This window comes from Melanotaenia boesemani, chromosome 5 (genome assembly GCF_017639745.1).
Source record: "Melanotaenia boesemani isolate fMelBoe1 chromosome 5, fMelBoe1.pri, whole genome shotgun sequence".
Lineage (NCBI taxonomy): Eukaryota > Metazoa > Chordata > Actinopteri > Atheriniformes > Melanotaeniidae > Melanotaenia > Melanotaenia boesemani.
This window is the reverse complement of record NC_055686.1, coordinates 7008785-7024074: the sequence shown is the minus strand read 5'-3', so window position 1 is coordinate 7024074 and position 15290 is coordinate 7008785. Positions and strand designations below refer to the sequence as shown.

The following is a 15290-nucleotide window of genomic DNA, read 5'->3' as shown; positions in this document are numbered from 1 at the left end:
CTCAAATAAGATCATTAATATTCTCTTTTTTGTTTTAAAACACTGATTTCATTTATCTTTTTTCCTTTGTGAGAAAAATTATTAAATTCCTTCTTTGCATTGATTTTATTGTTTTGTGCCTTCTTTGTAATTTCTTGTTGTTGACCACTTAATACTTAATTTTACTATCCTGCTAAAGGTTATTTTCTGAATAGATAATAAGTCAGAAATCCAGTTAACAAAGATAAATTGATCATTTTTCCTCAAAGAAAAAAAAACCTGGGGTACCAACTTTTAATAACTTTTCAAAACATTTAACTTAAATTTCTCATCTTAAATTTTACTTTATATTTACAGCTAGTTACTGATCTTCATTCTTTATTTTTCACTCTTTAAAATGAACACTGGTGAAAACACAAAATGAAGCAGTAGACTTTGTTGTTATACTGTAGTTCAGTATATTGACACTTCTACAGGATGCGTTTTCAAGGGATTTTTCTTTTGAAAGGAAAAAACAAAGTAAACACTTTAATAAGCATGCATGGACATATATTTACAATATTAAAGTAACTGTGCAAGAATTAGTGACATCTAGTGGTACATATGGACATAGCAGTGACTTTAAATGCCATTTACAGTTATTGTGTATGAATGGTGGCCAGACACCTGGGACCTGGTCTAGAAAGCAGAATATGTAGAAATTATGAGTATATTAATCCTGAGTTGGGGGAAATTCTGGGCTTTTCCTTTCCAGAAAGCAAGGTAAGTCTAAATTGGAATCTGTTACCATGGTAACTGATTCCGTGAAGTGAACCTCCTCACTGGCAGATTCACCATGAAAAAACTGTATTTCTACCTGTCTCCTCCACCTGAAGAAGCTACCAGACATGGGACATGGGTTGTCATAGCAACATGATTCCAGAGATACATGAGAGAACATTTACTGTATGAGTAAAAAAGACTGTTTGGGGTTTAAATCGCCAGATGTAGAAACAGACACTAAATGTTCATATTATATAACGTGTAACTACACACACTACATTTTGCGTAACTCCACCCACTGCCGACTTTGAAAAATGCCTGAAACTGTAAGCTTTGGGGTGGGAGGTGTGGGGTGATCAGGGAGAGGGGAGTGGGCAGGTTGGGATACACAGGCAGAAATGACTGACAGCAGCTCGGCTCACTGGCAAGATGGAAAACAAGTTTCACAAAGCAGCTAGGCTACAGAGCATCTTTGAGGTGGAAGACTTTCCCCTTTTGAATCTCCTCAGCTGCACATAAACCAGGTGGTCCTGAACGTATCAGTCTGAGTCGTTAGCACTGTTAGCTGCCTGTCAGCAGCTCCAGCAGCTCTGGAAAGCTGTGGAGACTCGTGGCAGGTTGTGGCAGCTGCAGAAAGTACTGCTGTAAATTGCTGCTACGATTTCAGCTGCTGTCTGTCGCCAGATGAGGCTCAGCAGGTAAAGAATAAAGTTCGGTGTTACTTTTACACCCCTCAAAAGCACAAATCCGTCCCATTGCAGGAACATTTCATCAGAAACTCTGTGAAAGAATAGAAGTCTGAAACTAGCAAATCTAAGTCAGATAAGTTCACATCATTTCACATGCGTTGGTGGACATTATGGGCAATTTTTTACACACAAAATACAGTTTTTAAAAAAAATAAATTTAAAAAATACAAATTTTATCAAGAGTATATGTCATTTTCATCACAATTAAGTAAAACTGTGTTGTTTACAGCTCAAAAAACATTCTTGGGTCCATTACCCCTTTAACGAGCGTGAAATGGACATTAACAAAAAGTACAATCATGTTCTAGTACATCACTAAAATATGTATAAACTTCATCTTTAGTTGCCCATATGTGTTTTTCACCAGTAAAAATTTACATATAAAGATAAGATTAGTTGTATCCACCAATATTTAACCCTCAGTTGTAATGAAGGACCACTAGGTCCTTCATAGGGTTCCTCAAGATATTCCTAAGTAGTTATTTGCAGAATTTTCGGAGCACATTGGTGGTTGTTCAGGAGATGTGTCGTATTGTAATTATTCTCAATGTTTAGTCTGTGTCTAGACACCATCCATACTTACAGGAAAGCCCAAAGTTTCTTAAAAGATGATTAGATTTAAACATAATAATCAATATTATTCACTTCATATGTCTTTCATGTTTATGCTGGTTTCATTCATTTTACTTTCAAAGACTAAAATCAGTTCATTAACACACTTATTGATTGCTGCTTTCCCTAAATGCCTCCATGTGGTAACTTTAAAAACACTGTTTATTTGGAAAAATGTTGGTAATGTAAGAATTTTATTAATTATTTTCATGCTTAAGATAAAGAAAAAAACATCAAAAAGACATTTTAACATTTATAAAACCATGCTGTGTAGTATACCTTCCCAGGCAGTAGAAACACCCTGAGTGCCTTATTTTTGCTTTACAGTTGCACTTGCATCCATCTGCCACCAGGAGGCGCTGCATAATCAACAGAAACAGTTTTATCTCCTGAAAGTCTGTACAGCTGCTGAATTTCCAGCTAAACTCCTGATGAGTAACTGCTAGCTTTTTACATGACACGTTTTTCTATTTTTTATTTATTTTTTTAACTTGTCCTGTCTAGCATCATAGCAAGCAAAGTGATAATCTGGCTGCTGTATCGTGCTGAACAAATTTGCTCTGCCAAGGGGAGGCCTATGGGTAAGGCTCCTCTTGATAATGTGATTTATTTATTTATTTATTTACTTTGAATCACGGAATCTATGTAGTCTTGCTGGACCTGACCGGAGGGGACAGAAAAAGATGGAAAATAGCAAAAAGAGCAAAAGGGAAAGAAGAAAGGAGACAAAAAGATCACAGACAGAAGGAAACGATCCTTCAATCCACACCATCACCAGACAACAAACTGTTACACCTGTACATGAACACACCAGAAAATTTCTCACAACTTTTACAAAAGCAGAAACACACACACAGAAAAAAATTTGTCATTAAGAGTTTTTAAATAATAACCAAATCAAAAAGACATAACAGCGACCAGATACTAGCTCACAGGAAAAATATTTTTTAAAAAAATAATCGCTTAGTATTAAAACCCACTGGACAACTCAGTGACTGTGTCAGCATGTAGAGCACGAGAAACAAGGAGCGATCAGTAATGAAGAGTGGCGACCAACCCAAGCCACCCCACCACGAAGACGACTCCAGCCCCACCCAAAGGGCGGCAGAGGAGAGCCCCAGCAAGAGCCCCCTACGGTCCCGAGGCACAGTTCCCAGTGGGCCAAGATCAGCAGCCGCCGGCCCCGCCAGGGACCGGCCACCCAAGGCAGCCCAAGCGAAGGGCCCAGGGCCCCAGGAGCCCAGAGGCGGCCGCCCCACCCCCCAAAGGCAGAGGGCCCGCAACATGCCTAGGAGGACCAGGCCCCCCCAGACAGCCACACACCCCGATGTTCCAGCCGCACACCCTGGGAACCAGGGTGCCATCGACCCCCTCCCCCCAGTCCCCACCTACTCCAGTCTTCACTCTATCTAACCCCACACTCATACCCTCCCCTGCGCCTCACCCACAATCACTCACCACCACACAGTCACGCCACACACGACCCACCCACCATGCCCCGTGGGGGACACCCCAGGCGGACCAGAGGACAGCGAGCCCCAACCCCCCCCCCCCCCCCCCCCCCCCCCCAGCCACACACAGGGGGAGCAGGGGTGTGAGAGGTCCCCAACACCCTCTCCCTCCCTGCTCCTGACTGTTTATGTAGTGTGTGCAATTAAAATTGAGGGGCAATGAGCCGGGAGCCTGGCCACCTAAGTAGCCCCGTCCAACATGCACCGCATGCCATGCCCCCCAGGTGTTGTTTGTGTGTTGTGTTTCTTGTGTTTTGGTGTCTTGGTGCAATTAAAACTGAGAGGCGAGTTGCCACGGGGTGCATCCAAGGAGACCACTGAATGGTCTCCTCCGTCCCACCCCGCATGGCTCCATGCCTCCCAACTCCCTACGTGTGTGTGTGTGTGTGTGTGAGACAGAGAGAGCGGGAAGTAAGAGGGGTCCGGGGATGTACGTCCAGAGGGACGCAAACTTCCCTCTGGGTGATGAGCCTCTAGTGGCATTAGGCAGCCCCGCTCCCCAGGAGGCCCCTTAGGGCAAGACAGGCCAGGAGAGGCCGCCCCCCACGACCGGGCCATTCAGGGACCCCAGCCAGTGAGCCGTCACCAACCCTAGAAAGTACCCACCCACCCACACCCCTAACGGGGAATGAGAGGATGGGGACAGACCCACGGCCCACCACCCCCAGGCCCAGCCAGCCCCCCCCCCCCACAAGTGCACTTAACCCGCCCCAACCACACACAGAAACACATGCACATACCTGTTTCCTTGCACACTCCCGCTCACTCTAACTCATATATGCCCTCTCAGCCTCACCCACACAATATAAACACTCACACAGCATCCAACCCTCCCACTCTCACTCCCCGGACACACCCCCGCTCATCCTAACACATGCATACACACGCACACAAACATACCCTCACATCCACACAAACATCATCCAAAGTACAGACACCCACACACAACATACAAGCATCCCTGTCTCACACCCCAGCACCTCCCCCTATAATCCCCCGAATTCCACTCAGCCCTCCTTCAAACCCTTACACCCCCTCTGCCCCCGGGCCATACCCTGGATCCCAGGGAGTCAACCAGACACCACGGCAGCACATCCGGGCAGGCCCAGACCCCCGGCACATATGGACCCCACCACCCCGGAGGGAGGAGGACCATCCCCGGGCACCAGAGCCCAGAACCCCCACCCAGCCCGCCCCGGAATAGCCTGGCCGCCCGGCCCAGGACCGACACCCACCAACCCAAGCGCCACCAGTGGCCTTACCCCCCGCCACGAGGCGACTCCAACCTCTGGCCCCTCACAGCCCACGACGAGGCCAGACCCAGAGCCACCCCCATTGCAGAGCAGCCCGGTCCCGCACCATGGGCAACCACAACGAACCCGCAACCACCAGTCACTCCCGGCCCTTTCCTAAACCCCCAAAGCAACTATGTTACAGTCCTCCACCCAAGGCCGGCTTTACGCAGGGGCAAGAGGGGGCAGTGCCCCCTCAAACAAACATTCTGCCCCCTCAATCAAATGCGCCGAAATGGGCAAATCTCTCCAAACGCTCTCTCCCCTCTGTACTGAACTCTGTGTGTCGGAGCTTCACAGGATCCATTGTACTGTCTTCAACAAGTCCTTCCCACCACCACAGAAAACAACCAATCAGTGTTTAGTATGCAAATGAGTTGACATACAGCCTGATCTTGCGGTGTCATATTTCTCCCCCTCGTAGAGAGAGCGGCTGCTGAGCTCCAGCGGTAAAACTTATAGAGTAAAGCTCTGTTAAATGTGTTGTAGCGATACTGAATAAATACTTATAATAACAGACGTATTTATTGCATCTATTCTGTCAACTGGGGTTTGTTTCTGTTCTATTTAAACGTGTCTACGCCTGTTAGTAGGAGCAGTGATCAATCGCGCACGGGCCATAGATGTGACTGCCTCCTCGGTACAATACAGACTGAGGGAAAACGAGCTGCGCATATGAGACCCCTCAAGCTCCGCCCAGCCTTTAGTTCAGCATGCTAGTTTGAAGAAAAAAATAACAGAAAGTTTCACTCTACATTCCCGCTGCTTTCAGCAGTTCAGCTCAGAGCTTCATGTATGCCTTGTTGGTTCTTAAAATTTTGATGAAGGATCATTTAGTTTTTACTCATTTTCATTTATTATTATCATTATTTCCCCCTGAAGGTTCACTGCCTTATTTTGGTAGGGGGTTTAATTTTTTGCTCTGTTATTGTTGTGCTTGATAGTTATGATTCTTTAATCATTATGGTCTATATACAGACAGAAACAAACACACAGATAGTTGAGTTTATTGTTATTAGTTTCAAATTTATTCAAAATGCTTAGACATCTAATGGCTGTCCAATAGGGCAATTGTTATTTTGTTGGTTGTTAAAGCTTTGATAATGGATCATTCTTTTCTTTTTTCTTACTTCATTTTGTTATTGATATTTTCTGTTCCCCCCCTGAGGGATTGCCACCTTATTGTGGTCAGGGGGTTTGCGTGCCTCAGTGACTCTAAGAGCTATACCAGCAGGAGCTTTGGTTTCAGGTGGGACACCCAAGCTGGACAGGTCTTAGAGTAGAGGCCTGACAAAGTGCAATCCATTTCTTTGAAGTTGGACTCCACTAACAGCACAGTTCCGTTAAAGAAACACTTAAAAAACAACAACAAGAAAATGCTGAAGTATGTACTCATAATGCCCCCTTCAAATTTATGCCTGCCCCCTCATGTATGCATTCCTAGAACCGGCCCTGCCTCCACCTACACTAAGTGATGGAACTAAGCACAGGGGACTAGAGGGAATGAGATTCATCTAAATGGTTCTTTGAGGAGGCAGAAATGGTCTCACTACTGATGTGGTCAACTAAGAGATTCCTAAACTGCTGAATACACAGATTATTTTTGGTTTTCCAGTTCACAAGGACAGTTTTCTTTGCGATGCATAATGCTGTGCGTATCATGTGTGCAGAGTTAATTGCCATATTAATGTCACCCAAGTCACCTAGTAGACATAGTGCGGGGATTGTAGGAATATTACATTTAAACCATGTTGACATGTCCACACATACCTGAAGCCAGAACCTGCGGACAGGTGTGCAGGACCACAAGGCATGGAGATAGTTGTCAGGTGTGTTTTCATTGCAGTGTGTGCAGATGTTTGATTGTGACAGACCCATTCTGAACATCCTTTGTCCTGTATAATGAGTTCTATGCAGAATTTTGAATTGTATTAGTTGCATATTTGAATTCTTAGTCATTTTAAAGGTGTTTAAACATATTTGTGACCATTTATCTTTATTAAAGTTACTGGATAAGTCACCCTCCCATTTTGAAGTTCTAACTGTTTTATTCCTTTATTTTTCCATTGAGTAAAATTGATAAGCTTTTTCTTTTGCAGGATGTCAGGGTTGTTCCAGAGGGGTGTAAACTTACATGGAAAAAGTGAGAATTTGGTTATTTTTAGAAAATCCCACCAAGCCACTAAGGAGGAACTGATATTGATGCTTTTAAAACACTTATGTGTTTTGATGGTTGAGCTGATGAATGGCAGGTCAGAGATAAACAGATCCTCACACAATGCTTGCTGTACATCTAACCATGATTCATCCAGACTGCTAGGTTTAAGCCATTTGGAGATACACTGCATCTTGTTAGCTAAGAAAGCATGATTAAAGTTGGGTAGCTCCAATCCACCTCTACCTTTAGTCTGTTGTAAAGTTTTTAGACTGATACGCGATGGCTTATTTTTTCATAAAAATTTAGAAACATGTGAGTCCAGTAACTTAAATCAGCTGGAGGATGGTTTAGTGAGTATCTTTGAAAACAGGTAGTTTGCTTTAGATAGAACCATCATTTTAACTGTGGCAATTCTCCCCATGAGTGATATGGGTAAGTGCCTCCACCGTGAGAGATCATCCTCTATTGCTTTAAGTAGCTGGACATAATTTAGCTTTGTTAGTTCTGATAACCTGGGGGAAATGTTTATGCCTAGATATCTAATGTTTCCAGACTGTATTGCAGTATTGGGTATGTTTTGTAGGTCACAGTTAATGGGCATAATAATAGTCTTAGACCAGTTAATAGAGTAGTCAGACATTGATGACATGACACGTTTTTCAAACAGTTGAAAATGACGTTTTCAGGTTAAAATGCTTTAAAAGTGAATGCACTCAAAAGATGAATACATTCATTTATTTATTTATTTTAATTTAAATAAAACTTTTGAAGGCAGCTTGGATTTTCCAGTATCACCAATTTGTTCATGCAACACAATCTTTCTGGAACAGGACCCAGATAATCAGACATCTACAGTTTTATCCCCCAGTAGCTTCTGCAGCTGGTAGTACTGCTATCAGTTATATAAATATTGTACATTTCTGCAATTAACAAGCATTACGTAATTAATATGTGTTGTTATGTAAAAAATCTTAAACTCAACACTGTGTTTAAAAAGAAATATTTCTCAGTGTGTGTTTGGTACCAAGAAAAGTGGGAGCCTGCAGTTCTAAATGTATTTATTTCTAAGCAGATGCAGAATGACAAGATGTAGAATAGAATAGAATAGAAATACTTTATTAATCCCTTCAGAGAGCCCTCAGGGAAATGTCACCATGAGGATGAATTTCCAGCTCTATGATTGCATCATCTGTTCTCTACAGTTCACTCACAAGTTTCAGAATGAAGAAAATATGTTTTACAATCAAGCATTTCAAAGCAGTGATCATACATATAATAGATGCAACGTCTCTGTTACAATAAAGGTTGTATAAAACTAAAAGAACCAAAGCAGATAACATGTTCATATTAATTACTGCACAGCTAATTTGTTCATTACATCAACGAACGGCCTCATGACGCTACATCACAATAATGTTCAGAGGCTACAAGCTAATTCATCTCTCTAGTTACAGGAAATATTTTCACTTCATGCATCATGTTTCATCATGATGGGTGCACATGTGTTAGAGGTGGTGGAGCCGTCATCTCCATCTAACAATCAGATCTCCAGCTTCTGAGGTGTCCTTTGGAAAGAAGCTGAACCTTTACGGATATGTCTTCAATAAGCATGGCTGTATGTGAATGCATCTTGTAAAGACCTGGATATGGATAAAAGCCTCTGCAATAGACATTAAATGTGCAAAATTCACTATAACAGGGAGACCTTAGTTGTTAGATTAGACATGTTTTCTGACATTAGAGGGATGATGTGATTCTTTAGCTTTTATTATTTCATATCAAAATATCATCAAACTTTTTTTTTAAGGTTGTAATCTTGAGTATTACAGCTCAGTGATGTTTTTGAGGCTGTGTGCATGATGAAACAAAAGGAATGAAATCCTTTAGAGCAGCGATGCCCAAGTCCAGTCCTGCAGAGCTACAGTACTAACCTGCTACTTTTACATGCATCCTTTCTTCTATACACCTGAATCAAACGTAGGAATTCTCTCATCCACCTGTCATTCGCTCTGCAGAGGCCTGGTAACAACATTTATTTGATTCAGGTGTGTAAGAAGGGATGCATCTAAAAGTTGCATGATAGTAGATCTTGAGCTGCTAATGTTAACTTCCTGTATGGTTACTGATAACCAGGAATTGATAATAATTTAGAGACTGCCTACCCAGGGCTTTGCTCTGTCTCCTACTAACAGCATCCCTTGCAGCAGTGAAGGAGTGAATCTTTATAAATATGCTGATGACATGGACCTTGTAGCTCATCTAACTGATCACCAACCAGTGAGACAGTATCAGCAGGATGTCCACATCTTGTCCAAACCTTTGCTGAAAGCTCGTTAGAGCTGAACATCTCAGAAACCATGAAGCTGTGCTGCTTTCCAACCACTCAGCATCTATCTATCTATCTATCTATCTATCTATCTATCTATCTATCTATCTATCTATCTATCTATCTATCTATCTATCTATCTATCTTTCTTCTCTTTTCTCCTTTATTTTCTTTTTTCTTTATTTCTATTGGTCTTTTCCCAAATGTTTTATCTAACTCATCGTTGTTGAGACACTCGTTTTGTCCAGGAAACACATTAACGGACGTCGTTTTCAGTTCTTTGTTCAGTTCTTGGTTCAGTTCCTACACAGTCTTTATGGGGATACTTGTCTTTCCAGCTTCATCAGTGTTGTTGCCCCAGTAAGCACCTGCAAACCATTTATTCCCGGTGGAATTATAACAGCAAAATGCTGACCAGAGCATTTTAGGAATATTGACCTTTCCTTTGAGAAACTTGTCAGCACTGGGATGTGCTCCAACCACTACAAATCCTTCATGGACACTATTATTGATACAGACTTTTTCCATCAGCTTTTTAACACGGCCCTCCATCTGCCGCTGTTAAATTTCTTTGCTTGTGGAACAGCGTTAGTCAGGGTGAATGTTGATTTTTTGTCATCAACCTCAGGTCCATAAGAAACTGGATATAAATGACCCCTATCACAGCACTGGCTGTTGTTTTTATAATCATCGTCAATGGCTTGCTTGTCATCTTTTGTTGGTTTGTAGTTCTTCATGTTTTTGTCTGTATCCCCTGAAAGCTGTGAAATTCAGAAGTCTGAGTCAGTGGCACAGATACATGATCAAGACAAAAGTAAAAAAAAAAAAAAAAAAAAAAAAAAAAAAAGAAAGAAAATATTCTGAGAACTTTTGTTCACATTTTTGGACACACAAACCAAAGCTGACACACACCAGCTGGTTAACACTAGAAATCCCAAGGCTGGAAAATTTGGGACATTTTAAATGGAACAGTTCAAAGTGTGTTAGTGGTAGTTATTCAAGATAAAAACTAATTCTAACATAAACCTTTCAGCAGGAAAAACAATGGATTTTAATATTAACTGTAATAATGCATCACTCTGACAGTGTGAAGAGAAACCTCATCAGAGAACTACTGATAGACCTTTCAGTCATTTTTACTTTTACAAGCAGTTCCTGAAGACATGAAACTATTCACTGACACAATAAAAAGGTTTAGATATGTTATTCCTTTAAACATCTGTAGTTTCCTGCTGATGGTGTCTTAATAAATCAGAGAAAGTAAGACATACCTGTGGCTCGATCATCCAAGGTATCTTTGGTCGTCCTTTAGCTGTTATTTTACCAAACTTGTGTGCAGAAAACCGTGCAATCTTCTTCTTGATGTTGTCGACAGTAAATTACTTTCTCTTGTTGTTGAAAGTCTGGCAGGTGGATTTGTATCGATTCTGGTTCTTAATGGCACCGTTCTCTATGATGCCTGGGATCTGTGGAGGACTTTCCTTAAGAAGAAACTCAGAGCAATCAGACACCAAGTCCACCACCTCAGTATGTGAATGCATCTTGGAAGGACCTGGATATGGTTAAAACATCTACAATAGACATTAAATGTGCAGAATTCACTATAACAGGGAGACCTTAGTTGTTAGATTAGACTATTTAATTAATTCTAACATAAACCTTTCTGCAGGAAAAACAATAGATTTTAATATTAACTGGAATAATGCATCACTCTGACAGTGTGGAGAGAAACCTCATCAGAGAACTACTGAAAGATCTTTCAGTCTTTTTATTTTTACTAGCAGTTCCTGAAGACATGAACTATTCACTATGACACAATAAATAGGTTTAACTGTAGTTATTCCTTTAAACATCTGTAGTTTACTGCTGATGGTGTCTTAATAAATCTGAGAAAGTAAGACATACTTGTGGCTTGATCTTCCAATCATTTTCTGGATTTTTCTTAGATTCTATCTTTTTAAACTTGTATGCAGAAAACACTGGAATCTTGTTCGTGGTGTCGTAGACAGTCAAAAACCTTCTCGTGTTGTTGAAAGTCTGGCAGATGGGTTTGTATCGGTTCTGGTCCTTAATGACACCGCCCTCTATGATGCCTGGGATCTGTGGAGGACGTCCCCCAAGAAGAAACTCAGAACAATCAGACACTGAGGCCACCACCTCAGCCATAGTGGGAGTGATGGGAAGGAAAGCAGCTCCTGTTGGGTCATGGTTGAGCGCCTTGCATGACAGCTTCCACCATCTGTGTGTGAATGGGTGAATGTAATGTATGATATAAAGCGCTTTGGGTATCATCCCAGGTACAGTAAAGCGCTATATAAATACGGACCATTTACCAATTATTTCTAACACTTATAGCCTATCTACGTCCGTGAAACCGGCTAGAAAAACTGCTAACATTTAATTTTGCTAACTTTACTGAACCGGTATAGCCGCAGCCTCCAACAAATGATCAGATCCATGACTGTCGTCAGGGATAGATGAGATAGGTAGCATGCTGCCGTATACATTAGAACTATGATAGAATAACTTCATACATACACCTGTACAAAATAGCCCCATCTGCACAGGTACCACTGAGTTGTTGGTCGCCATTATTTAGGTCTGGAAAACTGGTTGAAAATCCATCCCCTTCTGCTACGTCAGCAAGATGGCGTCTGTTTAGTGCACGTAGCGTCCATCGTTTCACACTAGATTTTTGGCTGAGTTTAACCCTCTAAGGACCCACTCATGAAGAAATGGTAAGAAAAGTCTTTTTTTTTTTTTTTTTTTTTTTTTTTAACGTGAGGTCTTCATTTGGCCCTTTAACAAAATATAACAAAAATTTACATTTTTTGGGGGGATATCTACCATTTATTATCATGTGATATTTTAAATTTTATTATAATGTGGTTTTCTGTTTCTCAGTATCTATTAGCGGACAGAAGACAAGTATCAGATTGTGTTCAACAGGATTTTGAGTGAAGTTTATACCATCAATTGAAGCAAAATGTCTCAGAAGCTGTATGTAACAAATATGTCACGTTGGGCTCTTATGGGTTAAGGCGGCATCTGGGTACTTCATTGCACTGAGTTTTTGCTGAAATTTCAGTGTCAGCACACTGTGCACTTAAATATAGTGTTCAAAGTATAGAAGTGCGCAGATTGAGACATGTCTTTGATTAAACCAGTAAGCTACCAGTGCTGAGGTGTACTTCTAGCTAGAGAAATGAATGATAATCATCCACTGTACTGGTCGGGGGCAGTCCGACCATCACAAGTTTATTGTTTTCTTTTTGTTTGTTTTGTTTATTTGTTTTAACCCGCCACCTGGAGTTTGGCACCCGCTGGAGGGGAAGCCACTCTTGACTGCCTCAGCCGGCAATAAAATCTGCCCACCTGTAGCGAGGGGTATTTTAACAGGGTTTTGGTTTCAGTTGTTATGTTATATAGGTTTTCGTTTTGCAGTGGAGTGGACTTTATTTCATTGCATGTTTCATCCAGGGTGGAGTGTGCTTTTAAAAGGGGTTTGTTTTACAGGGCAGGGGTAGTTAGGAGGGAGCTAGCACCCTCTGGGGGCGCACAAGATCTGCCTTAATTCCTGCTGGCCCTATGAGATGGTGTTAATTAAAAGTGTTATACCTTTACGCCATCTCTGCGTTGACCATTGCCTGAGGGGATCTTTGAACTGCATCGGGTTGGGCCCCAGCTTCGGATCGAGCTGCTGGGAATCTGCCCGGCGCGACAATAGTACCTCGGGTACTCATTTCTAATGAATTTGTGATAGAAACTGGCAAAACGTAGGAATCTCTGAAGCTGTTCGCAAGACTGAGGAACTGGCCCATTCCTTCACCGCTGAAACCTTGCTGGACTCAATGGATATATTGTTTAGTGATATGACATAATCTAGAAATGATATGGTATTTCTGTTAAATTCTGACCTCTCAGCTTTAACAAACAGATTATTTTGCAAACAAATATGTCTCCGTCTCCGGCATGTGGGGAGGTCCTTAGAAAAGATCAGGATGTCTTCCAGATAAACAAAAACAAACAGTCTGACCATATCCCCGAGAACATCGTTTACAAGCTCCTTAAAGACAGCAGGAGCATTAGTCAGGCCAAAAGGCATCACAAGGTACTCGTAATGCTCTGTGGGGGTGTTGAAAGCAGTCTTCCATTCATCTCTCTATTTGACACGGACAAGGTGGTAGGCATTCCTGAGATAAAGCTTTGTGTAAACGGTGGCAACCTGGATGACATCATCCTGGTCAAGATCAAGATGGCGCAGCTATTGTTAGCAGCTGTCATACCTGCTCCTACACTTTTTTTGTACATAGTACTCTTTTCCCTTATTTTTAACTTTCTAAGCTCTCCTGCACTCTGTCATACCACTTATGACAGGCAGACACTGCTTAACCTTGGATTACAGTACTCAAACTGTATTCTAAGACCCTTTTATGTTGACCCGGCTTGGCCTCAAGACATCTTGTGCCAGAGGGCCAACACAAACAAAGGAGGATGTGGGTGGCCCAGGTCACGGAGTAGGCCTCGGGGGAAAAGAGCCGGCATAAGAGAGAGGTTGAGGCGTAGAGCACACCACACGCCACTGCCTAGCATCTTACTGGCAAATGTCCAGTCACTGGAGAACAAGCTGGACGAGCTCAGAGCCCGGCTAAAGTACCAGAGGGACATACGGGACTGCAACATTATTTGTCTCACCGAGACATGGCTGTCTCCTCTCATACCTGATCACGCCGTACAACCAGCGGAGTTCCTATCCGTTCATCGCATGGACAGAACGAGTGAGTCGGGGAAAAAGAGAGGCGGAGGGGTGTGCTTGATGATCAATAATAAATGGTGTGATAGTAAGAACATCGTCACACTGAAGCAGCCCTGTTCGCCTAACCTGGAGCTCCTGACGCTTAAGTGTCGTCCCCATTACCTGCCCCATGAGTTTACTTCGGTTATCATCAGTGCTGTCTATATTCCACCCCAGGCGGACACGAATGCTGCACTATCTGAGCTACATGAGGCTATCTCCACCCTTCAGGCTAGTCAGCGTGAAGCGGCTCTCATTGTAGCCAGAGACTTTAATAGTGCCAACATGACAAAGGTGATGCCGGAGTTTACCCAACACATCAACTGCCCCACCAGAGGAGAGAGGACTTTAGGCCACTGCTACTCTCCCTTCAAGGAGGGCTACAAAGCCAAGCCCCTTCCCCCCTTTGGGAAGTCAGACCACACCACTGTTCTCCTCATGCCAAAATATAAACAGAAGCTCAAGCAGGAGCTACCTGTGGTGAGACAAGTAACGCGGTGGACTGATCAATCAGAGACCGCTCTACAGGGTGCGTTGGAATCAGCCGACTGGGACATGTTCCGCAGCAGCACGGGTGGAGACATCGAGGAGTTTACGGAAGCTGTTGTGGGATTTATTGGAAAGCTTGTGGAAGATACAACGCCTCCTTTCCAAACCAGAAGCCGTGGGTGGACAAATCTATCCGCGACGTTCTGCGCTCCCGCACAGCTGCCTATAGCTCCGGCCTTGCCACTGGGAACATGGAGGAACACAAGGCTGCTTCATACAACGTCCGGAGGGCGGTGAAGGAGGCCAAACAACGCTACGGACGTAGACTGGAGCATCAGATGAAACAGTCTGACTCCAGGGGACTCTGGCAGGGACTTCGTGCCATCACAGACTATAAAGCAACACACACACATCCGGTGAGTGCCGACGCTTCTCTGGCTAACGAACTGAATGTCTTCTTCGCACGCTTCGAGTTGGGAGACCGACCACCCGTTGTGCTCCCAGCTGGAGAGGAGGAGACATTCACCGTGACGGAACGTGAGGTGAGGAAGGTGTTTAAAAGTGTAAACACCAGGAAAGCGGCCGGACCAGACGGCATCAGCGGACGTGTCCTCAAA

The 15290-nt window shown here is 42.9% G+C and overlaps 1 protein-coding gene across 1 annotated transcript; it reads right to left on the bottom strand.

Moving 5' to 3' along the window:
* Positions 1-9895: 9895 nt before the first annotated feature.
* LOC121640304 (endonuclease domain-containing 1 protein-like) lies at positions 9896-11555 on the bottom strand. The gene is made up of 3 exons (XM_041986016.1): positions 11327-11555; positions 10661-10692; positions 9896-10150 (listed from the first exon to the last, which is right to left on the bottom strand). Exons 1-3 carry the CDS (start codon positions 11553-11555, stop codon positions 9917-9919), a joined length of 495 nt encoding a protein of 164 aa, XP_041841950.1. The 3' UTR covers positions 9896-9916.
* Between the last annotated feature and the right edge of the window lie 3735 nt (positions 11556-15290).

What these genes read in the sequence shown, in the direction of transcription:
- LOC121640304 (XM_041986016.1), bottom strand. Translation starts at nt 11,555, where the DNA reads ATGGCTGAGGTGGTGGCCTCAGTGTCTGATTGTTCTGAGTTTCTTCTT. An exon ending in AAAGATAGAATCTAAGAAAA is followed by an intron (nt 10,693 to 11,326) that starts ATCCAGAAAATG and finishes CAGCTAAAGGAC; the next exon opens with GACCAAAGATACCTTGGATG. An exon ending in CTTGGATGATCGAGCCACAG is followed by an intron (nt 10,151 to 10,660) that starts GTATGTCTTACT and finishes TGAATTTCACAG; the next exon opens with CTTTCAGGGGATACAGACAA.